The 27,852-nt window shown below is 68.0% G+C and overlaps 1 protein-coding gene across 3 annotated transcripts in view; it reads right to left on the reverse strand.

Moving 5' to 3' along the window:
* Positions 1-27,852, reverse strand: part of ABR (ABR activator of RhoGEF and GTPase) — a 100,297-nt gene that overhangs the window by 39,000 nt on the left and 33,445 nt on the right. For 2 of the 3 annotated variants that reach the window (XM_044993272.1, XM_044993273.1), the window contains exons 2-7: positions 21,172-21,356; positions 11,116-11,220; positions 9,316-9,501; positions 5,236-5,343; positions 3,480-3,540; positions 492-544 (exon numbers count right to left, since the gene is read on the reverse strand). In XM_044993272.1, the coding sequence (XP_044849207.1) occupies positions 492-544; positions 3,480-3,540; positions 5,236-5,343; positions 9,316-9,501; positions 11,116-11,220; positions 21,172-21,356 (698 nt within the window). Of the gene's footprint in view, positions 1-491; positions 545-3,479; positions 3,541-5,235; positions 5,344-9,315; positions 9,502-11,115; positions 11,221-15,432; positions 15,896-21,171; positions 21,357-27,852 lie in introns of those variants that run through there. The other variant, XM_044993274.1, reaches the window with a different exon arrangement.

A 27,852-nucleotide genomic window follows, 5' to 3' on the forward strand; every position in this document is an offset into this window, starting at 1 on the left:
AGGACCCTCTGGCTTCCCCAGGACCCCGCCTGGGTGGACTCGCTGTGGGAAGCGCACGGAGGGGCAGAGGATGCTGAATGCTCCAAGGTCAGACCCTGGAAGGTGAAGCCGTGGGAGCTTCTTGCCCTGCAGACAGTCTGCTCCAAGGGAGAGGAGGCTCCCCAAAGTCCTGCCTGGCTTTGTGGGGAGCAGCTCCAGAGCATCGCCCGGGGACTCCGTGACAAGCAGCTCCAGAGCATCGCCCGGGGACTCCGTGACAGTGCCCCCAGCAGGGACGGAGGGAAGGAATGGGGGCAGTGGAGGAAGCAGGACGCGAGCACAGCCTGGCACAGGTGCCCACCTGAGAACTGGGGCGGTTCCAAGGGGAGCCTTGGAGTGTGTTCCCCTGCCGCTGCCAGGGCATGGCCCCCATGCCAGGACCCCGGTGGGTGGGGCTGGCAGGAAGTGGCAGTGGCAGAGTGTGGGCGGGGGCGAGCCGGAGCCATACTCACATGCAGTACCAGGGTGCTCCGCGTCACCCGGTCGATGGGCTTGTACAGCAGCGCTGTAGGGAGAGGTGCCAGCGTCAGAAAGGTGCTGCCCCTGGCTCAGCCCCACCCCAGCCCCTCGCTGGACAGCTGAGCGAGGCGTCCCCCTCCCCATCCACACACGGGGTCTCCAACCATCAGCAGCTCCAAGCCGTGCCAAGCCCCCGGCCCGGCCAGTCACAGCCAACCCTGGTGCCTTGCTCAGACGGCCACGCGTGTCTGCACAGAGCGAGCCACTGGCCGCAGCACACCCCCAGACGGGTTCCCGCCCGGCCACGTGAGTCTCCGCGTGGGTCCCAGGGGCCGGGTGGCGCTCTGTGCCCGGCACAGTTTTGATTCCCTGGCAGGCCGGAATTCCCGGTGCCACCAGCTGGGAACATGGTGCAGGGCCTGGGATCTGTGGGAAGCTCAAATCAGACACAGCTCAGCCCAGGGCCGTGAGCTTCCCACACGCTGATCTGCCAGCGCACCTCAGTGCTGACCCCGCAGCCCCTGCTGTGTCGCTCCAGCCCGCGCCAGGGGGCTGCAGCAAGGGACTGGGAGGGTATTACCAGGGAACGCCACCCCCAGGGCTAGGCACTGACAGAGCCCAGCCTGTTTCCCGTTCTCACTTCTCCCCCTCGGCCAGTGGCACAGCCATTGGGGTTCCCCTTTTTCAGCCCGCTCCGCTCTCCGCACGCAGATCTTGTCCCCGCCTCCCCCGAACCCACGGAGCCCTGCCAGCCACGGCCCAAGCACGGAGCAAGCCTGGCACGTGGGGTCCGGCTGCCAAACTCAGCCAGGGGAACCTTGGCCCTTTTTTACAACAGCCGTGTTCTCCTTGGAGCTGAGAAACCACCCAGGGACGTGCTGCCCCGGCCACTCTCTGGCCCCAAATCCACGCCACCTCCGGGAGTTCCAGGTCCTTTCGGTTACCACACCGGCCCCGGAGCTCCCCCACCAGCCACTCCGGTTCCCTCTCCCCGAGACCCACCGGAACCAGGGGGGAACTGACCGACGTGGCAGAGTTCCCGCTGTTGGGAACAGGGAGAGCTCTGTGCACTGGCCACAGGCTCCAGTCCCATGAGCCAGGCCGTGGCTGGTAGCACTGGGACCTCCCACGTTCCCAGACAGAATGGGACGGTGCAGGCAGCTGCCGCTCCTGAGTTACAAAGAGGCTCAAGCCGGACACAACCCCTAAGGGGGAGGAGGGGACCTGCCCCTGCACACCCCCGTGGGGCTCAGCGTTCACTGGAGAGCCTCCCAAGAGCCTGATCCTCCCCACACCGTGTGAGGGCCCTGGATGTGCGCACGCACCTCCCACAAACCCCTCCCCAGCACAGCCCGGCAGGTGACTTGCATGACTCCCCAGTCTATTTATACCCTGAGCAGATGCAACTGCATCCTCCCTTCCCTTCAAGCCACTTCCCCCGGCCCAAAGCACGTGGAGAACACGCTTGGAGCTGCCCAGGGAGAAGGAAACCTGCTCCCCTTTCCTGAGGCACTAGGACCTGGCCACCTGACCAGCCAGCGGGGCTGGGGGGCTCAGGTCTGGGCCAGCAGACGGCTGCTCCTGGCCCTGGGACAAGGACTCCTTGCCGGGGCAGCGTGACCTCCGCAGAGGGAGGTGTGATGAGGTGCTGGCCCTTCCAGGCAGCTGTGCCCCCACCCCCCAACAGCAGGAAGGCCGAGCATGGTGGGGTGGATGTAATGCACACACCCAGCAAGGCGCCTCCCCCGCCCCCCCCACGGCGCCCACTGGCTGGGGGAAATGGGGCCCCCCAAGAGCTGGGGGCGAGCGGCTCGTCTCTCCTGGACTCGCAACATGCCGAGCCCAGGGCCGGCACACTGAAGCCCCCGCTGGCCCAGCCGCTCCCCTCCCAGCCTCCCGCAGCTCAGCAGCAACAATGGACCCGCCTGTTGTCACTGTGAGGCAGCCCCTCCATTGGGGGCGATCAGGGAGGGGTGTGTCCTGTGTCCACCACCAAAGGAAAAGAGCACCAGGGCAGGCAGGAGCAGGCCCCGCCCGGGGGAGTGGGACACGTACCACGCCCCCCCGGACTCTGAGCACCCACTGCCAGCCCCGCTCGGCACTAGCTCAGACATTCAGCGAGCGTTTCATGAGCACATGCTGCCTGGGACAGCCCGAGCCAAGACAATGGGACCTGCCCAAAAATCAACGAGACCTGCCCAGGCTGGCACAGACCCACCCCGCTGTGCCAGGGCGCCATGGGACCCTCCCCAACTCCTTCCCTCTGCCTCGCCAGCCCCTCGGGCTCGGTGATGATTTCACATGCCTGACCGAGGGGTTCTGGCTTCTCCCCGACACCCCCAGATGCACCCCCACCCTCCCCTCCCCTGGCTGCTGCCGCTCCCCGGGAACAAGGCTGCACACGCCCCGGCAGAGCACAATCAACGCGGCCCTTCACTGCCCAGAACAAAGAAACTACCAACTTCAGGCTGCAGAGCGCGGCGCCAGAGGGAGAAACCCCCTAGCACAGACCCCCAGGCCCGGCAGCACCGCTCCCAGGGGCGACACGCGCCGAGAACACCCCCGACCGGGCTGCCTGTCTGTCCAAGGTGGACGGGACCCTGCAGAAGCCAGGCCAAATTCCCCCTCGGTGTCACGTTGCCCCCAGCGGCCCTGCCCCACGCCCCGACTCACCGTAGGTGCAGTTACAGCAGAGCCGGACAATGAGGAGGATCTCCATGGCAGCCCCGTCTTCGCACGGCCATTGTGACCAGCTCCCTGCCTTCCCTTGGCAGCTCAGCCCAGCATCAGCCCCTCAGCGAAGCAGGGGGAGGGGGCGGGGGGCTGCCACACGACACTAGCATCCTAACGAGGGGAGCACCGGCGCCGCGCACGGGCACACAAAGGGCTTTCTGCTCTCACGCGGGAGCAGATCAATAATGCATGCGCTCAGGGCCGCAGACAAAGGCGGAGAGCCCCCTCCCCACAACGCATGCACGTACCTTCCATGGTGACCGAGGTGTGGTTCTCCTTGGAGTCCTTGGGGCCCTTCACTTTCAGCTCCTACCCACGGGAGAGAGGCTCGTTAGGAGGCTTGGAGCAGCAGCCTGGGAGGATGGGGACTTGCAGGGCCGGGGTTCTGGGTAGGTGCCTGGTGCAGCTGCCTCTGCTCTGGGGCACAACGGAACTGCCTGCCAACCACCTCGGGCTCAGGCACATGCAGGCCAGAGGTGCCCCGAGGGCAGCTCCCGCTCCGGCCCCGTGCTGCTGGATGCTACAACAGAGCCCGATCCCCCAAGTGGTAGCCAGCGCTGGCCCAGGTCAGCCGGGCCCCCTGTGCCCCTGCAGCTCCAGGGAAGGCCAAGGCAGAGGAGCTCGTTCTCGGCAGAGGGGGGGAGAGCGGGAGCACCCACCCTGCATGGGGGTCCCGCTGCACCCCAAGTACACGCACGATGCACCCCAGGGTGAGACGGCGAGTGCCAGAGGACATGATGAAAGACTCCCCCAGAATGCACTGCAGCAGCCCGGTACCCCCGTCCTGCCCCGTGCACGAGGAGTTCAGGGTTCAAATCCAGTTCCACACGGGGAATCACACCTCCTAGCCAGGAGCTGGAGGGCCTGGATCTATCTGCCGAGACCTGAGCCCTATGGCCTTGACACAGTAGGGAACATCCCTGCGCCCTGCCCCGCCTCTGGGAGCACAGGGAGCCGGGTCTCGGCAGGTAGGGACACCGCCAGGGTCTGCCATTCGCACATGGCACCGACAGCCTGCGACACGGAGAGGGCACCACATCCGCCAGCAAGTGCTGCGGGGAGCGGGCAGGTCTCACACGACTGAGCCAGGCTTGGGGTGCAGGGGGCCAGGTCTGCCAGAACCAAGTGGGTTTGAGACACGTCTCAGTGAAGCCCGGCAATGGGAAAGGCCGTCGCCCGCGGGCTCCCACCACTCCACCCCCAGCCGGAGTGCACCTGCGCTGGGAACAGACACTGGAGCCAGCCCAGCTCCTCCAAGGATGGGCCCAGCCAAGGGAGGGCTCGTCCCCCACTCCGAGCTCCGAGGGGCTGCAGGCTCCACAAGGAGGAAGCCCCCCCAACCCCAAAGCCCAGGCTGGGAGTGGCTCAGGCCCGTTGCTAGGCCCCGAGAACGCCCAGTGGGCCCAGACGTTGCCGTGTGCGGCCTGGAGCCCACCTGGGGGACAGGCTGGAGCTGCTCTCCAGGGACAGCTGCCCGAGTGCCCACAGGCTGTTGCCTCCCAGCCTCCCGCAGTGGGTGCCTCATGCCACTGAGCTCCCCAACCCCCGACATCCCAGCCAGCGGGCAGGGGAGGGGCTCCAACCTGACCCCCACTGAGCTCTCTGCCCAGAGCCTGCAGGTAGGGAGACCAAACAGCAAGTGTGAAAAATCGGGCTGGGCTTGAGGGGTAATAGACGCCTATACAAGACAAAGCCCCAAATTTCGGGACTGACCCTATAAAATGGGGACATGTGGTCACATGCTCCATCCTTGCCCTGCTCACACCGGACCACGGAGCCCGAGCACCAGTGCCGCGGGATCAGCAGCCAGAGCCGCACTCCCAGGCCCGGGCCGCCCCCCACACCAGCGGGCACAGTGGGGAGAGCAGGCTGGGTCCTGCCCCTGGGATCCGTTTGGTGCCGCACGAGCCCTGCGCCACGCCGCCACCCAGCAAGCGCGGCCGGGCGCTGCGCCAGAGGCTTCCAGCAACGCCCCCAGGGGCCGGGGAGCCCCGTCCCGCTCACCTCCGAGATCTTCTGGAACTGGTTGTTGCTCTGGCTGCACTTCTCCGCGGTCTCCCGCGCCACCTTGTAGTTATCCACGAAGGCTTTATAGACGCCGAGCTGGCTGGCCTGGGGGCGAGCGGAGGAGGGGAGAGGGGGATTACCCACAAGACCTGGCAGGACGCGCCTGGGATGGGCCCGTCTCCTTTGAACTTTGTCTTCAGCAGTTTCCATAGCAACCTGAGCAGGCAGCGCTGGTTAACGGGGCAGGACGCTCCCCGGAGCCGCCCGGCCCCTCTCCCTTGGCTGCCCAGCTGGGGCAGGCGAGCTCCTCCTGGCCCCCCACCCGCCCGCTGCCCGGGGCGGGGAGAAGGGGGCACGGCCGGGCGCTCTAACAGGACCGGCCGGGGCAGGCGAGCTCCTCCTGGCCCCCCACCCGCCCGCTGCCCGGGGCGGGGAGAAGGGGGCACGGCCGGGCGCTCTAACAGGACCGGCCGGGGCGGGCGGGTGGGCTCCTCCTGGCCCCACACCCACCCGCTGCCCGGGGCGGGGAGAAGGGGGCACGGCCGGGCGCTCTAACAGGACCGGCCAGGGCGGGCGGGCTCCTCCTGGCCCCACACCCACCCGCTGCCCGGGGCGGGGAGAAGGGGGCACGGCCGGGCGCTCTAACAGGACCAGCCGGGGCAGGCGAGCTCCTCCTGGCCCCCCACCCGCCCGCTGCCCAGGGCAGGGAGAAGGGGGCACGGCCGGGCGCTCTAACAGGACCGGCCGGGGCGGGCGAGCTCCTCCTGGCCCCACACCCAGCCCGCTGCCCGGGGCGGGGAGAAGGGGGCACGGCCGGGCGCTCTAACAGGACCGGCCGGGGCGGGCGAGCTCCTCCTGGCCCCACACCCGCCCGCTGCCCGGGGCGGGGAGAAGGGGGCACAGCCGGGCGCTCTAACAGGACCGGCCGGGGCGGGGCGGGCGGGCTCCTCCTGGCCCCACACCCGCCCGCTGCCCGGGGCGGGCAGAAGGGGGCACGGCCGGGCGCTCTAACAGGACCGGCCGGGGCGGGCGGGCGGGCTCCTCCTGGCCCCACACCCACCCGCTGCCCGGGGCGGGGAGAAGGGGGCACGGCCGGGCGCTCTAACAGGACCGGCCGGGGCGGGCGGGCGGGCTCCTCCTGGCCCCACACCCACCCGCTGCCTGGGGCGGGGAGAAGGGGGCACAGCCGGGTGCTCTAACAGGACCGGCCGGGGCGGGGCGGGGCGAGCTCCTCCTGGCCCCACACCCGCCCGCTGCCCGGGGCGGGGAGAAGGGGGCACGGCCGGGCGCTCTAACAGGACCGGCCGGGGCGGGCGGGCGGGCTCCTCCTGGCCCCACACCCACCCGCTGCCCGGGGCGGGGAGAAGGGGGCACGGCCGGGCGCTCTAACAGGACCGGCCGGGGCGGGCGGGCGGGCTCCTCCTGGCCCCACACCCACCCGCTGCCCGGGGCGGGGAGAAGGGGGCACGGCCGGGCGCTCTAACAGGACCGGCCGGGCCGGGCGGGCGAGCTCCTCCTGGCCCCACACCCGCCCGCTGCCCGGGGCGGGGAGAAGGGGGCACGGCCGGGCGCTCTAACAGGACCGGCCGGGCCGGGCGGGCGAGCTCCTCCTGGCCCCACACCCACCCGCTGCGGGGAGAAGGGGGCACGGCCGGGCGCTCTAACAGGACCGGCCGGGGCGGGCAGGCGAGCTCCTCCTGGCCCCACACCCAGCCCGCTGCCCGGGGCGGGCAGAAGGGGGCACGGCCGGGCGCTCTAACAGGACCGGCCGGGGCGGGCGGGCGGGCTCCTCCTGGCCCCACACCCACCCGCTGCCCGGGGCGGGCAGAAGGGGGCACGGCCGGGCGCTCTAACAGGACCGGCCGGGGCGGGCGGGCGGGCTCCTCCTGGCCCCACACCCACCCGCTGCCCGGGGCGGGGAGAAGGGGGCACGGCCGGGCGCTCTAACAGGACCGGCCGGGGCGGGCGGGTGGGCTCCTCCTGGCCCCACACCCACCCGCTGCCCGGGGCGGGGAGAAGGGGGCACGGCCGGGCGCTCTAACAGGACCGGCCAGGGCGGGCGGGCGAGCTCCTCCTGGCCCCACACCCGCCCGCTGCCCGGGGCGGGGAGAAGGGGGCACGGCCGGGCGCTCTAACAGGACCGGCCGGGGCGGGCGAGCTCCTCCTGGCCCCACACCCACCCGCTGCGGGGAGAAGGGGGCACGGCCGGGCGCTCTAACAGGACCGGCCGGGGCGGGCAGGCGAGCTCCTCCTGGCCCCACACCCGCCCGCTGCGGGGAGAAGGGGGGCACGGCCGGGCGCTCTAACAGGACCGGCCGGGGCGGGCGGTAGCAGCAGGCTCCATGTGTGCCCAGCTACCCCTCCCTAGGTGGCTGAGCTTGGTGCAGCCTCCTCCTGCCAGCCTGGCTGCTTTGGGGAGGTCACTGACCCCCGGGGCCCCCAGAGGAGCCTGCAGGAGACACTCATGCCCACCAGCCCCTGCTGTGGGCACAGGGACCTGGGAGAAGGTGCCCAGGCAGTGCTGGGCGAGAGCTGATTGCCAGGGGCCAGGAACCAGCCAGGGGCAGAGTTGGAGGCCTGGGGAGGACAGTGGGGCAGGCCTCAGGCCTGGTCTGGAGCACAGCAGATGGACTCGGGCAGCAGCAGGGTGAGCGTCATCCCCACTGCCCACAGACATGCCACCGGCTGCCAAGCACGGCCCCCAGCCTCCCCGGCACAGGGACGCTCTCCCCGCCCCTCCCCGCAGCAGCTGGTACATGGGGCCCAGGCAGAAGGGAGCTTCCTCAGCACAGCCACTAACGAGCCAGGCCCCGGCGCACCAGCCAGCCAGCGCCGTTAGCATGCAGCCAGCCCGAGAACAGGCGCTCGCTGCTGCGTGAACCTACAGGGCAAACAGGAGAACCTGGAGCAATCAGCCCCTGAGCTACGGCTGCTTCCCAGGAGCCTCTGCACGGCCCTCCCCCTGTGCCAGGGCCCGGCAGCCCTCCCACCACACAGCCGTGCCAGCTCCCTAGCAGCAGCCAGTCAGAGCAGATTCAGGCACAGCTCCGGAAGCCAGGCCTCTCAGCAAGCACAGAGAAATCAGTTCCTAGCCCTTTGCAGTCAGGACCCCTGAGCCCATGTAACTGACACAGCAACACCTGCCTGAGTCTGCCGAGAGCCTGCACCACCAGCTCTGAAGAGGGAAGTACTCCCCTGCTGCCAGTGTAACCAACACAGCAGTGCTGGTAACTCCAAACTCCACTGACCTGGGACCCCCCCCCAGCTCCTGACCGAGGCTCCGCGTGACAGGAGAGGGTACAGTGCCCACTCCACCCCCCCAGGGAGCCAAGGAGACCTGTTGTTCTCTGGGCATGGTCTCTGGGCGGTGCCAAACACGGGGTGGAGCCACAAGGAGCCTGGATTGCCATAACCCAGCCCTGCTCATCTTCAAGCCCAGGGGGATTTGCCCATCCCCAGGGTGCGGGAAGGAAACAGACCAGAGGGAAAGTGTCCCAAGCCCTCAGCCTCGCAGGCTCCATCAGCATCGCTCGGAGGGGCTGCTGGCCGAGCACACCCGGGCTGCGAGCCCACTTGGGATCGGAGCAGCGACTGCAGCCTGCGCATGGCTCAACCTGGGCTGAGCTATTGCAACAGCCACCTGGCTCAGCAGGGCCCAGACCCCCACCCAGAGGGGTTTGCAGCCATCTGCTCCTGCTTCAGAGACTCCTAAAGCTGGCTCCCTGTTCTTCCCGAGTGCCCTGGGACGGCCCAGCCAGAGCCCACAGCCCCACTCGGCTCCCCGGCACCAGGGAACAGCCAGCAGGAGGGGAGACTGCCCACTGCACGAGGCCTGCAGCCCCCGAGCCACCCCCTGCCATCCCACCCCATTCCAGCCCAGGGCTGCCCCCACACAGAGCTCTGCCTAGGCTTGCACCTGGGAAGAACACCCTGGACTCAGCTCAATCCCGCCCTTCTCCGGGCAGCGTCTCTATGGGAGCCGCTCCTGTAAGAAGCGGGCGAGGAGCCAGAAGACAACCCCTGCCCATGCCCCAGATCCCAGCCCTGCCCAGCCACCTGCAGGGGAGCCGAGCTTACCAGCTTCTGGAAGAGGTGCCCCAGGGTGACCTTGCTGTCCCACTGCTGCACCTTGGGGCAGAGGCTGTCGTAGAACTCCTTGTGGATCTCATAGATGTCCTGGATCTTGTAGAAGATGGTCTCGATCTGCTGGATGGTGAGGACAGGCTGGGAGGTGGTGGCCGTGGCCTTCAGCGGCTTCATGGGCTGCGGCGAGCAGGGGAAGCCAGTGTTAGAGCAGGAACCTGCCAGAGAGACAGGCCAGGCTCGGTGCCTGCCAAGGGGGCCGGAGCAAAGCCACAGACAGGAGCTCAAGGGCCCCCTGACTCAGGGGCGGCTCCAGGCCCCAGCACGCCAAGCGCATGCTTGGGGCGGCATGCCGCGGGAGAGCGCTCTGCCGGTTCACCGGAGCCGCGGGACCAGCGGACCCTCCGCAGGCACGCCTGCAGGAGGTCCACCGGAGCCGCTGGACCAGCAGAGCGCCCCCCGCAGCATGCCGCCGTGCTTGGGGCAGCGAAATGTCTAGAGCCGCCCCTGCCCTGACTGGCATGACATGGGACAGCTGAGAGCCACCCTTCTCATGGCAGGACGGGGGGCAGCCCCTGGGAACTACAGGTCCCAGCATGCAGCACAGCCTGCTCCAGCAGGGGTGTTGCATGCTGGGAGGACGCCCCCTGTGGGAAACAAGAGGTCAATGTTCAGTTCTGGCACTTGCCTGCAAGTTTGAGTCAAGCTGGGGGAGGAGCTTGCCAGGGTCAAGCCCCACGTTTCCTGGGATGGGGGAACAGCCACGCAACGGGCAATCTCAGAGCAGGAAACCCCTTGGGCTGGAACAGCCAGGGGGGCTGCAGGTCGGGAGTGAGGGGCACCGGCAGATTCGGGGGGGGGGCTGGGCTACCGGGGGATGGTGGCTCAGGATCCAGCTACCCCTCCTCTCACAGATCTGCAGAGCCCCTTTCTAGCCAAGGCTGGCGTGGACATGGCTGGGAGCAGGAGAAGGGGGCTCCAGCCCCCCACCCCGGCACTGGGGCACTGCCTGCGCCATGCCGTGCAGGGGCTGCAGACGGCAGTTTCGGTTTGCGTGTCCGCACAGACTTCCCCATTGCGCTGGGAAGGGGAAGGCGGGACCCTGCCAGCCCCGTGCATTGCACAACACGAGGGCAGCAGGCTCACAGGGGAAGGACTGGGTGTCAGGGTAGCGCCACCAGGAGGTGCAGGAGGGCCCAGGAAAAGGACGGCCAGGCCTGGCACAGGGTGTGACGTGGAGATCTCTGGCTGCCCACGCAGATGTGCCCCAGCCAACGTCAGCCCTCGCCCCGCAGGGGGCGGTGGGGAACGGGCACCTATGGGTCAGGCCCCATCCCACAGACGCAGGAGTTACATGCCTGCCCAAGCCTCTCAGACCCTGGGCACAGGGGCGGGCAGGACACGTTGGCATTAGCAGCTCTGACCCCAGAAGCCAGGAAGGGACAGAGACCCACCCCAGCCACGGAGGGACTCTTCCTTCTCCCCCCGCTGCCCACGAGGGGCAGGACAGGCTGCCCGGGCTGGCTCCCATTGCGAGTGGGGCTAACGTTAGAGACGCATCCCCCAGCTGGGATGCTCCCGTTCTGAAGGGATCCGGGGGCAGGTCTCCAGCCTAGCGCCCACTTCCCACAGCCCGGATTCCCGCCTGCAGAACCTGATGTGGCAGGGGAGAGGGGAGCCCCGGCACTGCTGGAGGGGGACAGGGGAGAGACCCCGGGAGGGCACGGCCTCGTGCCCGGAAGCACAGGGCTCCGTGCCGGGGACTAGCCCTGGCACCCGCTTGGCTGTACTCACCAGCAGCAGCGCCTCCAGCTGGTTGATGTAGATCTCCTCACTGGCCAGGAAGCCCGATAGCACCAACTTCCGCATCTCCAGCCCCTTCCCAGCATCCCGCTCGCCCTGCATGACAACAAGGGACGTCAGGGTCTAGGCGCTGCCAGGGGAGCCCCAGGATCCGCTCCCAGGGGAGGGGCTCTCTGGAGGGAGGGAGGCATGGCCAGGGAGGTGCATGGCAGAGCCTGGTGCCAGGGGAGCAGCGTCAGCCTTGGGCAGGGCGGGAAGCCCTGGGCAGAGCTGGCTTTGCTGCCCTCCCTCCTCCCCAGCTCCGTTGCCAGGGCTCCTGCGGTCTCGGATATTGGCCCTCCCTCACAGGGCGAGGCCCACAGCCGCCAGGTATGTAATGCTCATTGCCGGGCCTGGGCCAGCTGCCAGCGGCGCCCTGAGCCCCGCCCCCTGGGCATGTACCAGCACCACCCTTTCCCTTCCCCGGGCTCCCACCGCTGGCGCCTGGGCCGGCGCTCCAGCAGGGCTCCCGTCCTCAGGCTGGGTCGCAGCCCGACCCACTTCCCATCCCCCGCACTCGCCCTGGGCACGGCCCACTGTCCGAGGGGCAGGAGTGCCTCTCAACACAGGAGCCGGGCTACCCCAGGGCAGCTTCTGGTGGCCAGCCTCCCGGCGTCAGCAGCCCAGGAACCCGAGGCAATAGCCAGCAGCTACCATGCCCTTAGCCGTCGCCGGAGCCTCCCAGCCCAGGGCGGTGAGGAGTGGGCTGGGGCCAAGCCCAGAGGGCTCTCTGGGCATCAGGATCCTCCTGGCTGGCCCAGGACCGAACAGGGCAAATGGCGAAGGCCAGCAAGGAGGGGAACGCACAGGAGAACTGGCCGTTTGTGCCCATATGCGGGAGGAGTGAGACAGCGCCCAGCAGGGTCCCTGGGGCAGCCCTCCATCACACCCCCAGGCCAGCGCCCTCTGCCTCGCTCTCACGGCCTCCCTGCAGGGCTCTGAGCCCGAGCAGCACCCCCCTGCACGGGCTCCAAGGGGGTGAGCAGCTGCCACGCCAGCCCCAGAGCCAAGGGCCCCCGACCCCACAGAGCCGGGCTGGGCGAGTGATTTCTCAGGGGCTCGGCGCAGTTCACACCTGTCAGCATGAAGCCGGGGCCCCCGCAGGGAGCTGTGCTGCTCCCAGTGCCACTCTCCAGGCGAGACCCTGTGTGGGACGAGTCCTAGGAGCCTCGCACCAGCTCCCAGGCGCTAACCCTGGTGTCCCGGCCAAACGCAGTGGGACCAGTCTGGTCTGGATTGGCAGCGATGCCATGCATGGCCACATGCAAAGCAGAAGCGGCTGCGTCTCAGCTCTGCCCTGCCCTGCAGCTCCCTACCCCACACACCACATGCCTGGAGAACCCCAGGGCCCCCCGGCTCCTTGCCCCTCTGCAGAGGGTGGGGAGGGGCCTGCAGCACACAGCCTAGCCCCAGCGTGAGGCAGGGTCAGGGCTGCTGCAGGGGCCGCTCTGGAGGGCACTGGAGGGTTTGCAAGAAGGGTGATTTCCTGAGCTCAGCCTGCGAGGAGTCAGCGACCCTTCCCCACCCCCGGCTAGATCCAGCATTCGGCACCAAGGCAAACCCTTCCCAGGAGCTGCCTGGGGGCCTCTGGCCATGCAGCCTCCCCCCCATGGCCACAGGCACCCCCTGAGGCAGCCGCATAGGAGTTTGGCCTTCGGGGTGCTCCCGTGCAGCCGGTGGCTCCCAGCCAGGACCTGAGCCTTCCCCAAGGGAGGCTGGCATGGCCAGGGTGATGCATGGCAGAGCCTGGTGCCAGAGCCTGGTGCCAGAGGAGCACCAACAAGCCGGCTTGCCCAGCTCCCAGGCTGTCCTGGCTCAGCCATCATTGCCCTGCAGGCAGAGGGGCCCATGGAGCTGGCCCACCCCAACACCCTGAGCCTGGAGCTCGGGAGGGACGGCTGCACGCCCAGCCCGGCAGGGCCCAGGGCCCAACCTGCCCTGGGCTGGCACCAGCGGCTGCTGTCGTGACACCCACGGGACGCGGCTGGCACCACTGGAAGCCGCGGGCAGGAAGCGCTAACCCGCCTCAGAGGGGCCTGGTTTGGTGCAGGCCCCGGGCCACCTTCCCCTCCCCCCGCAGTCCTGACACGTCTCCCCGGCCATGGGGGAGGGCAGCTCCCCTGCCCTGCTGATGAGGGGGAAGCTCCGTTTGCTGATAGCCAGATACTCCTCCCCTCCAGGCAGCACCTCTGCTCCCTCCGGCCGGGGCCCAGCTCCCGGGGGGGAATTATCAGTCCCCAATGGACGGGCCTGGATCACTGCCAGGCCCGTCTCCCAGCCGGGCAAGCCCCATGGCACCTGCCTGTGCCCAGCGCCCTCAGCCCCTCCCCGCCCCCAGACAAGCCCTGGGCCTTTAAGGCAGGAGCCGGCTGAGGCCAGAGCCGTTTCTTGTGGGTTTTTAGCCACTGATTAGTCACAGGCTCTTCCTGCTTCTCCGGGGCAGCCCCAGCCCCGCTCGCTCGGCTGCCTGCCAGCCCCGCTGCCCATGCCAGGGCAGAGCAGGTGAGCACCAGCCTCGGCTCTGGGCTCCAGCACTGCCACAGGCCCTGCCCCACGAAGCCTCCAACAGGCCGCCCAGGCAGGCAGAGCCTGCAGACCGGGCCCTGCCGTCCCCCCGGGGGCACGGGAAGGACAGAGGAGCAGTGGAACGACGGCGAGCGGTGGCTGCTCCCGCTCCGTAGGTAGGTCCAGGGCCTGCGAGCCCCTGGCCCTGGGACCAGCAGCTCCGGCCCTGCTTTACCGAGGGCAGCAGCCAGCACTTGGGGACATGCCCAAGGCCACACAGTGCATCCATGGCAGAGCCGGGGCTCGGAGCAGGAGCTGGCCCAGAGCAGGCAGCGAGAGGCCTGTGTGGCTGAGCGGAGACACTGCTGCTCAGCCAGCGCACGGCCCCAGACCCACGTCCGGAGGCCAAGGCTGCAGCCCCAGCAGGCCCTTTGCCCCGTTCAACGCACCCCGCCAAGGGGAGGGGCTGCTGGGTCCACTGGCACCAGGGCTTGGCTGGGCTAGTACCGCACGGCAGCCCTGTAGCCAGGGATGGGATCTGCCCCCCTCCCCCAGCCATCAGAGCCCTAATCGCTGCCCTCTGAGGGAGGCCAGGACGAGCATGGGTGTCACCGTGCCAGGCTCCCTGCCCTGCCCCCGAGCCTCGGCCCCAGGCACCTCCAGGCTCCCTGCCCTGCCCCCCAGCCTCAGCCCCAGGCACCCCCAGGCTCCCTGCCCTGCCCCCGCCTCAGGCACCCCCAGGCTCCCTGCCCTGCCCCCACCCAACTCCAGACACCCTCAGGGTCCCTGCCCTGCCCCCCAGCCTCAGCCCCAGGCACCCCCAGGCTCCCTCCCCCCCCCAACCCCAGACACCCTCAGGGTCCCTGCCCTGCCCCCCAGCCTCAGCCCCAGGCACCCCCAGGCTCCCTGCCCTGCCCCAGGCACCCCCAGGCTCCCTGCCCTGCCCCCGCCCAACTCCAGACACCCTTAGGGTCCCTGCCCTGCCCCCCAGCCTTGGCCCCAGGCACCCCCAGGCTCCCTCCCCCCCCCAACCCCAGACACCCCCAGGCTCCCTGCCCTGCCCCCGCCTCAGGCACCCCCAGGCTCCCTGCCCTGCCCCCACCCAACTCCAGACACCCTCAGGCTCCCTGCCCTGCCCCCGCCTCAGGCACCCCCAGGCTCCCTGCCCTGCCCCCACCCAACTCCAGACACCCTCAGGCACCCCCAGGCTCCCTGCCCCCCAGCCTCAGCCTCAGGCACCCCCAGGCTCCCTGCCCTCCAGCCTCGGCCCCAGGCATCCCCAGGCTCTCTCCCCCCCCAACCCCAGACACCCCCAGGCTCCCTGCCCTGCCCCCCAGCCTCAGCCACCCCCAGGCTCCATGCCCCCCAACCTCAGCCCCAGGCTCCCTGCCCTGCCCCCCAGCCTTGGCCCCAGGCACACCTCACTGCTCTGCCCGGATTGTGCACTAAAAGCTCCTGCACTGGGAGGTGCGCCTGCCCCCCGCCATGGCAAGGACGGCAGGAGACAGAGGGACAGGCACCACGGCCCTATTAGAGGAGGACACTTCACTGCCTCTGCCCCCAACCTACAGCCCAGCGACTGGGGCGGCTCCCCAGGCTAGGGCGCAATGCTACGGAGCCCAGCGCCCACCACAGAGGTGCCACGAGCCCCCGGTGCCGCCCACAGGCACAGATGGCACACAGCTGGCACTGACGAGGACTCCAGACGCACCCCCCCCAGCCCAGCTGAGTGCCGCCCTCCTCCCCAGGCGGATGTGTGCCCACCTTCTCGGAGGCCAGGAAGGGAGACCCCAGGCCTGGGCTGGTGGGGGTGCCTGGCTCCAAATCCTCTTCATCCTCCAGGATTTTGTCCAGATACCCTATAGCCTCCTCTTCCTCCTCCATGGCCCGCAGAGCAGCAGGAGGCCAGAGGGCACGGCCCGCAGCTCCAGGTGGGCCTACGCCAGCGGGCCAGCCTGGCCCGATTCAGCCCCGTGAGCTGGCCGCAGCCTGCTGCTGAAAGGAGCCATTACGGGAGCCCTGCCTGCGCCAGCCAGGGCAGCTTGGCCCCAGGCTTCCCGGAGAGGAGAGGAAACCCCGGTCCGGGCAGCCCTGAGCCTGCACGAGGCTGCGGAAACGCCAGGGCTGTCAGCACAGGGGCGAGGGGCCAGCCCGGCACAGGCTGCTCCGACCTGCTTAACCCCTTCCCGGCCCCTGCCGCCTGCACTCCTCCAGCCAGCCCCGCTGCTCCGCCCTGCCTCGGCTAGTAATGCACAGGAAATGAACGTCTCGCCTCGGGAGGGGGGGCCGCTCCCTGGCGGGTGGCCAGCGCCGCGCGCAGGACCAGGGCTGGCTGCTCTCTAGAGCGGGAATCTGCAAGGCAGGGCGAGCGTTTGGGGAACCAGCTTCTCCACTGGGAGCTGCAGGGGAGCGGCGTCCAGGCGGGGAAGTCTGCTCAGCCCTGGAGCTCGGGTCACAGTTCCCCAGGGCTTGGCCTCAAGCCACACACAGCACAGGCTAAGGGGTGATGGACAGTCACACCCCAGCATCAGCCACTGCCTGGAGAGGGCCCCCACCCCGGAGCCCACAGCACTGTCCCACCAGCCCTGCCCGGGGGCTCTCTCCTCACACCTCACCCCGCTCCTAGGCACAGCAGCGGAAGAGCAACCTGGCCCCACTGCAGGGCACGAGGAGCAGCTGCCTCCCGGCACAAGGGAGGCTGGGAGGGACATCGTACAGGATGGGACGGGAGAGGGTCACTCGGACCTCCCCCTTCAGGGGATCCGGCCTCGTATGCAGCCTGGAGGCGAGCACTGGGCAGGATGGGATTGAGTAGCCAGGTAAATCTACAGGAGAGCTCTGGCCCACAACGTGCCTGGCCAGCCCTCACAGCCAGGGAAGGAGCCTTGCAAACCCAGCCCCGGTACCCCTCCATTCCTTCCAGCAGGGCGTTGACTCTGAACCCTAATGATGTGATCAGTGTGGAACTGCTCAGCCCCCACCCCTCCTGCTGGATGTTGTGGCAGATCCTGGGATGGGGAGGCCCCTGCTCCACAGGAGGAAGGAGTAGAGACAGCTACCTCCTGGGTACCAAATCCGCCTCTCGTGCCTTCCTGAGTGCCCGCAGCGCCATCCAGCCCCCGCGCAGCTCCCCAAACCTCCAGGGCCCCGGTGCAGTGGCTGCTCAGGGCTGAACCCGGCAGCACGAGGATCACACAGGCTGAGGGCAGTGAACATAACACCAGTGCCAGGGACTCTGGATTGACAGGACCAGACTGGGGAGGGGGCAGCCTCCCGCATGGACTGGGCACACCGGGCCTCAGCTGGCCACCAGGAACAGACTAGCTGGAGCAGGGTGGGGCTTTTCAGGGAGCAGAGCAGCGGCCAGAGGCTCCCATGGCCCCGCAAGCTGGCTGTGGGCTAAGGACGTGGGGAGGGAGCTTCACTGCCTCCAGGAAAAGGGGAAGCTGAGGTTGACACACTTTGCATGTGCAGCCCTATTGTCTTCCTCCACCGCTCCCTGCGGCGTGACCCCAGCACTGGGCTGGGGGCGGGGACTGACCAGGGCACATGCCTGGCCTGTGCCCTTGACGTAGGTAAGGGCCAGGACTGGGCTTCAGCCCTAGGGAAGGGAGGTGCCCCAGGACAGGCCCCTGTGCACAGAGTTCAGAGAGGGCCGGGGGTGGGGGGAGCCAGTGGGAGATGGGGGTGGGGGGGCAGTTCTCACCCAGAACCACAGCCCCCTCCTCTGCGGAGGGGGGGGATAGCTCAGTGGTTTGAGCATTGGCCTGCTAAACCCAGCATTGTGAGTTCAATCCTTGAAGAGGCCACTTAGGGATCTGGGGCAAAAATTGGTCCTGCTAGTGAAGGCAGGGGGCTGGACTCGATGACCTTTCAAGGTCCCTTCCAGTTCTAGGAGATTGGTATATCTCCAATTATTACCTTTGTTACCCAGCCCAGCACACACAGCCCACGCCTCATGTGCCCCGTGAGAGGAGGCTGCCCCCGGGTATTCGGGGCAGGAGGAGAGAGGCCATGGCCCAGCAGCAATGCCTGCCTGCACCCCATGCACTGGAAAGAGCAACGCGCTCAGGGCCCGTCCACAGCACCTCGCGCCCAGCAGGAGAACAGGCTCCCCTCCCTTCCCAGCAGGGCCAAGCTAGCCCCTCCGTGCAGAGTGGTCTGCCCCCACCCCAGCTATAGGGGACTGACACAACCCTGCCCCCACCCCAGCTATAGGGGACTTACACAACCCAGCTCCCCCCAGCCCCTAGCACAGCCCCCTCCACCAGCACCAGCTGCAAAGCACCCAGCCCCACTGGAAACCCCTTTCAACCGCAAATTGCACCTCGCATCCAGAGCGATGCCAGCCCAGGGGCTCCCTCGCAGCTGGGGGTCCTCTCGACTGGCCCCACGGAGAGAGGCCCTCGGGTCCCCCTTCTGCAGCTGCCATCGCTCTGAGCCGAGCCCATGTGAGCGCGAGTCAGCTGCCTCCCACTGGCAGATCCCAGCCGGCCCGGCCAGCACGCAGGCCCTGATTCTGACGCTGGGGAGGCAGCTGCGAAGGGTTAAAGCCACCAGCCGCAGCGGCCAAAGGGCACTCGGCTTAGCCGGGAACGGCCCGACCACAGATAATGGGATTGAAGGCAGCGCCAGCGCTGGAGCCTGAACGTCTCCAAATCCCATTAGCGCCGGGACAGTTGCAAAGGGAGCGCACGGCAGAGACTCCAGCCCCAGCTGGGCTCCCCGCCTCAGCACCCAGAGAGGGGCAGACCCCGCTGGATGCCTCCCGGGGCAGGAGGGGCCAGCAGCATAGCTGCCAGGAGAGCAGGGCACCCATGGGAGCAGATCTCCCGCGCCTGTACATCCTACAGACTGGGGCTCTGCGGGCACCCATGGCACCGTATGCTGGGAAACATGCCATGCAGCATGCCCCTGCCCTTACCCCCAGCCCCCTGGTGCCAGCCACGGCATCAGGGCTGGAGCCCGTGTCCCTTGTGCAGTAGCCATGCCAGGCAGGCAGCAGCTCTGCCCAGGGGCTCTGCTGGGCACCGTTCCCTTGGGTGTAACCAGGCGCAGGCTGTCCAGTGTGGGGGCAGGGCGTCCCTGGGATAGGGAACAACCTGAGGCTTTGTCCTGAGACTCCCAGGCTCAGCAGCTAGACAGCTGCACCCAGCCAGGCCCAGCACAGCACAAGGCAGCTCCTGTACCCAGCCACACCCGGGCTCCCCACCCCGCCAGAACAGCCAGCTCCTGATGCTATCGGGCAGTGCCCGCCGATCAAAGAGACAGCCCGCGCCCCGGCCCACGCGTCTCCAGCTGCCTGCTTCCCGCATTCGCTGGCTGTGGCAGTGCTGCCCACCCCGGCTCGCTAGCCACAGCCCCCGGGCTGTCCCCTCCAGGCCCTCCCCACAGGGCCCCGGGCCCCTTTGCCGAGCGCCGGCCGTGTGGGGAAGGAAGAGCACCATGCCCATCTCCAGACAGTAATGCAGGGCGATGCCGGGGTCCTGCCGAGGGGCAGCCCCAGAGGAGGAGGAAGAGACGATCCAGGCCTGGAGCGACACCATTCCTCCCACACGGGAAGTGGAGACATCCACGCTTCGGACACGTCATGAAACCCAGCCACAGGTCCCTGCTCGCTGACGCCACCTGGCGGGGAAACAGCACCAGCCAAACGACTCTGGCGGAGCTCTGAAATCCACAGCTGGCATCGAGACCCCGGGCAGGCAGGCAGGGGCTGGACTGGAGTCGATCCAGCTCATTCCTGATGCCCCTTGGCACACGCCACCATCCATCTGCCTTTCCCTTCTGCAGCTGGGCAGTTTGGGGTCTGGGGGTGTCGCCGACCAAGGGGCTCCCCCGTCTTTCTAGATCCTCCACCCAGCCTGGCATCTCACCCCCACCAGGCAGGGGGCTGGGAGGAAGTCACACTTTCACATTCACTCCTGTTCCTTCCGGGATTAGATCTGAACCCTTTCAATGAGGCAGAACTCAGCCTTTCCTGGCACTGCCTTGCCCTGAACAAGGAGTCCCAGAGCTGGTACACAGGCCTCTCTGCCACATGCACCTCACGGCACAGCCACGAGAACCTGTTACCCTCAGCCTAGCATGGCCTGAGGAACAAGTCCCATGCTCCAGGGCACAAGGGACCCCACTGCTGCAGGGTCAGGAAGGCTCTCTCACCCCCCTCCATGCACTCAGCACCGGGCAGGGCTTCATATCATGCTAGAGCATCAGGCATTTGCCCTCCAACCTGCTGCCGAGAAGGTGCTGGGTTGGTGCGTGTCAGTGCCAAGGAAGCCAGGAAATCGGGCTGCATGGCTTGTTTGCCAAGAGCCATCAGAGCCCCCAGAAATGTCCGGGAAGATACACGTCACGCCCCCCTGAGCCTCCCAGACGCTGCACTGCCCAGAGCGTGGCAAGAACCCCCCCAGCCACCCCTCCCCATTTCTCGGGGTTTCCCGTACACAGAGACACTCCGACCAGGGCTCTCTCTCCCAAAAAACGCTTGCTTGAAAATTACCAGAAGCCTTCAGCTGGCCCAATGCCACCCTCTGTCACTAGATGGCGCGCGCAGCCCATGAGAGAGGACAGATGTGCCCTGTCAGGGAGCTGCAGCACAGAGCCGGGAAGAGGCACAGGGGTCCTGCCTGAGCAGCTCCAGCCACAGCAGCAGAAGCCCCCCACCCCTGCCCCACTGGCTCCCATGCCAGGCCTGACACCACACTTCAGGGGTCAGGCAAGGGGGGCAAATGGCCACTACCCTGCACCCCTGCCCTGTACCCCCAGCATGCCCAGCCAACAGGCATGACTGCCCCCCGCCCCCAACAGCTTTGTCCCTGAGTCCCTCTCCACTGCGGCAAGATGGGGGGCAGAGAGCGGTTCCCACTCCACTTCACCCCCCTGCTGGCCCCAGGAGATGTCCCATAGCTCTGCAGAGAATCCCGGAGCGCCTCTGAAGAGCACTGACATGCAGCTGGTTCTGGGGTGGAGAGCAGAAGCTGGATGCTCTGTACCATGCACGGGTGGAAGGCCAGAGACCCCTGCACATTTCTCCTCCGCTCTGCACAGTCAGACTCTGCTCTGCACAGTCAGCAACGGGGAGGGCTGCGAGGCTGTTGACAGCCCGAGGAGCTCTGCAGCGGCTCCTCCCTCTGGGGATGGCCCTCTTGGCAAGCTGCCCTCACCCTTCACCACAGCAAAGCACCAAGGAAGGGCCGGGCCGTGGCACTAGCCGACTGAAGCTGGATATGCACCCTGCCCTGAGCCACCAAGCCCCAGCCCGTGCTGCTCAGCCCCGAACCGCCAGCAAAGGCGCAGCCAGGCAGCTCAGCGCCCCTCCTCTCAAGCCACGAGAGGAGGACAGGGAGAGTGGGCTGAGCTGGGGGGCCAAGAGGGGAATATGAGGGAAGGGGGAGCCAGAGGACGGGACCATCCCAGCTCCAGCGACACCAGGTCCCACGGGACACAGCGACGCGCCCGTGCTGGCCGGAGTTCCAGCAGCACCGTCGCAAGGCCACCTACCCCAGTGCCCAGGCCGTCGGTGGGCGTGGGTGAGACGCCATCCCCGCTCTCCTGGCTGCGGGCGCTGAGCTGGGGCGACATGGTGGGCGACTCGTCGATGTACGGCATGGTCTCCGAGCCCTCCGGCGGCACCTTGGGCTCCTCATTCCCCTCGGCGTCGTAGTCCTCCGCCCCGTAGTTGAAGTCTGCCAGGAGGACGAGGAGAGGCCGGTGAGTGTCTGCCACCAGGGCACCCAGGGAGGCATAGCGCACCGGGCGCTGCCGGCCCCTCGCCGCCATGGCACCGCCCAGCAGGAGACCCCAGGTGGGAGAAGGGGCTGGCCAGAGGCATGACATCCAGGGGCTAAGCCATCAGACATGTGTCTGCCCCCAGGCGCTCCTCCCCACTGGGGAGAGCTGGCAGCTCAGAGCTCTCCCTGCCTGCTGCACCATCTTGCTTTTTATAGGGGCTGGGGGCAGGGCTCCCAGTAGGTGAGGTCACTTCCCTAGCTCCTCCCCCTTGTTTTGACTCCAGCAGCCAATGGGTGTGTGGCACCAGGACAAGGTGGGAGCTGAGACAGAGACTGATGTTTAATAGGAAAAACCCTTTTCCACCAGCCCCCCCCATCTCCGGCTGCCACCCTCCCTGCAGCTGGGCAGGGGCCTTCTCCTGGCTCCCTGGGGTCCCAGGGCAGGGGCCCGGGGGTGCTCCTGGCTCTGAGCCCCGCACTGCACTGGAGCCAGCAGCATTGGCACCGGCTGCAGAGCCCAGCCAGCAGCGCGGCAGCAGCTTTCCTGCCGGAGGGCGGCAGGCCCCGGGCGTTGCATGGCTTGATTTTAGGGCTGCTCCGGACAGGCACTTGGCAGAGACTGTGCCCGGGGGGAAGGGGTCGGCCAGGGCTGGAGGGGCCCCTCAGCACCCCTACCCCAAGGGTCAGCAGCTCCCTGGCACCTCTGCTTGTATCTGACAACCACCAACCAGCCCCCTCCACCCCGGAGAGTCAGCCACCCCATGTGTCACGTACACACATACGCTGGCAGCACCTCCCCAGTGCTAGCCCCCAGCTGGCTCTTTAACCCATGAGGTGCGGTGGCCCGCGCCCCGGCGCAGCGAGCCATGGTGGCCCCCACCGTCCCCTGCTGGCCATGCTCTGCCCAGCCAAGCCCACAGGCACCCCCGACACACGATTAACAGCTGAGCACTGCCCTACAGGTTCAGGGCCCGGGCTCTGCCAGCCACCCTGCTGCAGCCCTCTCCCTGTGCCGGCAGGGGCAGGGGCTGGGGCAGGGGCAGGGCTGAGCAGGGAGTGGAAGGAGCAGCGGCAGGGGGCTAGGGAGCCAGCGATCCATGCGAGGGGAGGGCTCCGCTGCAGCCTGCCCCCTCCCCATAGCAGAGGAGCCAAGCGAATCTGTCCCCTCTGTCGTCAGATGCTTGGCAGCAATGAGGGTGGGCCTGGGTGCCAGGACTCCTGGGCTCCGCCGCTGACCTGCTGGGTGGTTTGCACAAGTCACTACCCCGCCTGCCTCTCCGTGCCTCAATTTCCCCTCTAGGTCATTGTCCCCCCCTCGCTCTCCCTCCCAGACCTCCCTCAGGCAGCCAGCAAGGGAGCGCTGAGCTCCTTGGGCCCCCCTATCCCAGCCCCCCCTCCCTCCATCACTGCCAGAGGGACGGGGCCAGGCTGGGAGCAAGGAGCTGCCTCTGCTGCAGGTGAGGGCGGGGAGGCCCAGGGGCCCAGGCCGCAGAGCTGGAGATGGGGGGGCAGCGCTGGCCTGTTACCATGGAAATAGCAATGGGCTCAGCAGAGGGAAGAGGCAAATGGTGGGGTCCTGACCCCACCATTATATGGAGCTATACCAATCTCCTAGAGCTGGAAGGGACCTTGGAAGGTCATCGAGTCCAGCCCCTGCCTTCACAGCAGGACCAAGTACCGTCCCAGACAGATTTTTGCCCCGATCCCTAAATGGTCCCCTCAAGGACTGAACCCACAACCCTGGGTTTAGCAGGCGAATGCTCAAACCACTGAGCTATCCCTTCCCCACAAGCACCCTGCAGCTTAAGGCTGGGGGCCCCCAGTCCCTGCACTGCGTGTGCCTAGCCCAGAGCCCTCGTGCAAAGCCGGGCAGGGGCAGAGAGCCCCCCCCAATACTCACACAGCCCCCTGCACTGAGTGTGCTCAGCCCAGAGCCCTCGTGCAAAGCCGGGCAGGGGCAGAGATCCCCCCCCAACACACACACAGCCCCTTGCACTGCGTGTGCCTAGCCCAGAGCCCTTGTGCAAAGCCGGGCAGGGGCAGAGATCCCCCCCAACACACACACAGCCCCCTGCACTGCGTGTGCTCAGCCCAGAGCCCTCGTGCGAAGCCAGGCAGGGGCAGAGAGGCCCCCCCCAACACACACACAGCCCCCTGCACTGAGTGTGCTCAGCCCAGAGCCCTCGTGCGAAGCCGGGCAGGGGCAGAGATCCCCCCCCCCAACACACACACAGCCCCCTGCACTGCGTGTGCCTGGCCCAGAGCCCTCGTGCAAAGCCGGGCAGGGGCAGAGAGCCCCCCCCCAACACACACACAGCCCTCTGCACTGCGTGTGCCTAGCCCAGAGCCCTCGTGCAAAGCCGGGCAGGGGCAGAGAGCCCCCCCCAACACACACACAGCCCCCTGCACTGCATGTGCCTAGCCCAGAGCCCTCGTACAAAGCCGGGCAGGGGCAGAGAGCCCCCCTCCCCAACACACACACAGCCCCCTGCACTGCGTGTGCCTAGCCCAGAGCCCTCGTGCAAAGCCGGGCAGGGGCAGAGAGCCCCCCCCAACACACACACAGCCCCCTGCACTGCGTGTGCCTAGCCCAGAGCCCTCGTGCGAAGCCAGGCAGGGGCAGAGAGCCCCCCCTCCCCAACACACACACAGCCCCCTGCACTGCGTGTGCCTAGCCCAGAGCCCTCGTGCAAAGCCGGGCAGGGGCAGAGAGCCCCCTCCCCAACACACACACAGCCCCCTGCACTGCGTGTGCCTGGCCCAGAGCCCTCGTGCAAAGCCAGGCAGGGGCAGAGAGCCCCCCCCAACACACACACAGCCCCCTGCACTGCGTGTGCCTAGCCCAGAGCCCTCGTGCGAAGCCGGGCAGGGGCAGAGAGCCCCCCTCCCCAACACACACACAGCCCCCTGCACTGCGTGTGCTCAGCCCAGAGCCCTCGTGCAAAGCCGGGCAGGGGCAGAGAGCCCCCTCCCCAACACACACACAGCCCCCTGCACTGCGTGTGCCTGGCCCAGAGCCCTCGTGCGAAGCTGGGCAGGGGCAGAGAGCCCCCCCGCAACACACACACAGCCCCCTGCACTGCGTGTGCTCAGCCCAGAGCCCTCGTGCGAAGCTGGGCAGGGGCAGAGAGCCCCCCTCCCCAACACACACACAGCCCCCTGCACTGCGTGTGCCTAGCCCAGAGCCCTCGTGCAAAGCCGGGCAGGGGCAGAGAGCCCCCCTCCCCAACACACACACAGCCCCCTGCACTGCGTGTGCCTAGCCCAGAGCCCTCGTGCAAAGCCAGGCAGGGGCAGAGAGCCCCCCCCCAACACACACACAGCCCCCTGCACTGCGTGTGCCTGGCCCAGAGCCCTCGTGCGAAGCTGGCTCACTCAAGCCTCACAGCACAAGGCTCAGCTGCAGTTAATATTTCATTGCAATTTAATATTTCAAGCTGATAAATCTTTAACTCCAAGAGGATTTTAAAGCTCTCCCGAGTCAGACCCTGTGAGCATGAGCCAGGGAAGGAAGAGAGCCAGGGAAGGAACAAGGGACATTGCTGGACCCGTTAGCCTGGAGAATCCTGTCCCCTCTGCCAAGGGACGGGAGGCCAGCGCTGGAGCCATTCAGAACGGTGGGGGCGGCCCAGCAGGACGGGTCTGTGTGGGACACGGGGCACGGCCCAGAGCGAACCCGTAACTGACCCCATCACAGCTCAGCAAGCGACCCAGTGTGGTCACAGCCCAGCAGCCCAGCCCGCATCGCTCAGACACAGAAGGGTCCCCGCTGGTCTCGTCCTGCTAGGTCTGGCTCCTGTGGCCCTGGGAAGGTGTGTGTGTCCGTGCATGCGTATACACACACTCGCACGTGTGCACACGCAGGCACAGCACAGCAGCCGAGGTTCCCACCTCATTAGCATGCTCCAGCAGGGAGCCCTCCCCTCTCCTCGGAGCAGCAGGCCAGGCGCCGGACCCAGCTGCTGGCAGCGCCGTGACAGGCTGTCAAGGGAGCAGCCGGGACATCCAGCCGAGCGCACGCTCCTGAGTCACCCTCATTAGCACGGGGTTCCCTCCATCACACCCACGCACGCGCTGTCTCCCAGACTGCTGGACACGGCGCGAGAGGCTGGAGGATCCCCCTGGCTGCGTAGTGCGTGGGGAGGGGAAGGGCACTGCGCACCTCCCTCCCCACCTCTGCATGCACACGGGTCACACGCGCACACGGGTCACACGCGCACAGCACGGAGCCCCTGGGAACGTCCTAATCCATTCGGGGACCCCCCCTGCTACTGGCACTGTGCAGGGCGTGCTGGTTATATCCAAAATGCTCTAGCACATTATATTAGCACATCCCTACTTGTGGGGGCAAGTGGGGGGCTGCTCTCACATTGGGGGTGTTTGAGTCACTTCTGCCTCCTTGTTTAAGGAGTATGGGTGAATTTTAGAGCAACAGCCCAGAGCCCGGGGGGGGGCACAGCTCTACCTCCTCCCTTCTAAGCCTGGGCCCCCCTCCCACAGTGCCGGTGCCCCCCAATCCCAACCCGCAGCCACCTGCTAGCCCAGCCCTGCGCTCCCCCCTCACACAGCCCTGCCGGTGCCTCCCAATCCCAACCCACAGCCACCTGCTAGCCCAGCCCTGGGCTCCCCCCTCCCACAGTGCCGGTGCCCCCCAATCCCAACCCACAGCCACCTGCTAGCCCAGCCCTGGGGTCCCCCCTCACACAGCTCTGCCGGTGCCCCCCAATCCCAACCCACAGCCACCTGCTAGCCCAGCCCTGGGCTCCCGCCTTACACAGCCCTGCCAGTGCCCCCCAATCCCAACCCGCAGCCACCTGCTAGCCCAGCCCTGGGCTCCCCCCTCACACAGCCCTGCCAGTGCCTCTCAACCCCAACCCGCAGCCACCTGCTAGCCCAGCCCTGGGCTCCTCCTTCACACAGCCCTGCCGGTGCCTCTCAACCCCAACCTGCAGCCCCCTGCTAGCCCAGCCCTGGACTCCCCCCTCACACAGCTCTGCCGGTGCCCCCCAATCCCAACCCGCAGCCACCTGCTAGCCCAGCCCTGGGCTCCCCCCTCACACAGCCCTGCCGGTGCCTCTCAACCCCAACCTGCAGCCCCCTGCTAGCCCAGCCCTGGGCTCCCCCCTCACACAGCCCTGCCGGTGCCTCTCAACCCCAACCTGCAGCCCCCTGCTAGCCCAACCCTGGGCTCCCCCCTCACACAGCTCTGCCGGTGCCCCCCAATCCCAACCCGCAGCCACCTGGTAGCCCAGCCCTGGGGTCCCCCCTCACACAGCTCTGCCAGTGCCTCTCAACCCAGGACCTTTCCACCGCACCCTGAGTCCTTTCCTGCCCCTCTCTGGCTCCCCCCCTCCCTTCAGGCCCATGTGGAGTACAGCAGAGCCAGGTGGGCCAAGACCGTCTCTGCCAGCCAGTCCCAGGGCAGCTGGGCACGGATCAGCCTGCAGATCTCACGGCCTCTTGCTCATTCACACCTCCACCAGCTGCTGCCGGCAGCTTCTCCTAGAGCCGGGGGTGCCAGCCCCCAGCGCCAGCCCTGCTCCAAGCAGGCCAGGCTAGAGAGCGCCCGTGTCCCCAGCTCCCGCCTCCGCTCCGGCAAGAACAGCCACAGCTCCGCAGCGCCTGCATTGCCCGCGGCGTGAGGCCCGTGCCATCTCCATGGCAACAGGCTCCTGCACAATCCTGCCGGCTGCGAGCTCAGCCTCCCACGGCCGCGAGGATGGGGGAAGGGGCGTCGTGCTCTCCCCTGCTCCATCCCACGGGCCTGGCAGGGCGGGGGCCACGCGAGGGGGGGGGCACGGAGCCAGCATCACTCCACCCCACAGCCCAGCTCAGTGCGGCCCTGGCTTTCAGCCAGCACAAGAGGGGCCCCAGGGCTGCTCGGCCCGCAGACACCGGAGGGGGAGCAGGGGCTGGGCTCGGCGCCCCCCAGGAGAGGCGCTCCCTCCCAGCCGGCCTGGGGGCTGCAGTGTCACGACCACAGCAGGGACCGCTGAGCTGCGGGGCCAAGCTGCCAGCAGAGAACACCGGCGGGAGTGCCAGTGCCCAGGCTACCGGGCCGCAGCCCGAGCCCAGGGCAAGAGTCAATGCCACCCCCCTCTCCCAGCCCTGCCCATGCCCCAGGCCCTCCGGCACGGGGCTCTGTGAGCGGCTTCTTCCCTCTAAAAGCCCCCTGGAGCCACTGGCCAGGAAAGGAACCGACCCCAGGATTAGCAGCCACTCATTGCCCGTGGTTGTGCCCACGGGGCACCAGCCACACCCCAGCCCCACCGACAGGGCAGAGAAGCCCCTGGGCACTGGGGCACAGTATCTGGGCTCTCCCAGAGCACTCCCCTGAGGACGAGCCCCATGCAGTGAGGTCTGCCACGTTCCTGGCTCCCATACGGCCACGCCAGCTGCCCTGGTTACCTCGCCAGGAATGCACATTAAACCCAACAGCTAAGACACTAGC

This window comes from Mauremys mutica, chromosome 19, assembly GCF_020497125.1.
Source record: "Mauremys mutica isolate MM-2020 ecotype Southern chromosome 19, ASM2049712v1, whole genome shotgun sequence".
Classification (NCBI taxonomy): Eukaryota; Metazoa; Chordata; order Testudines; family Geoemydidae; genus Mauremys; species Mauremys mutica.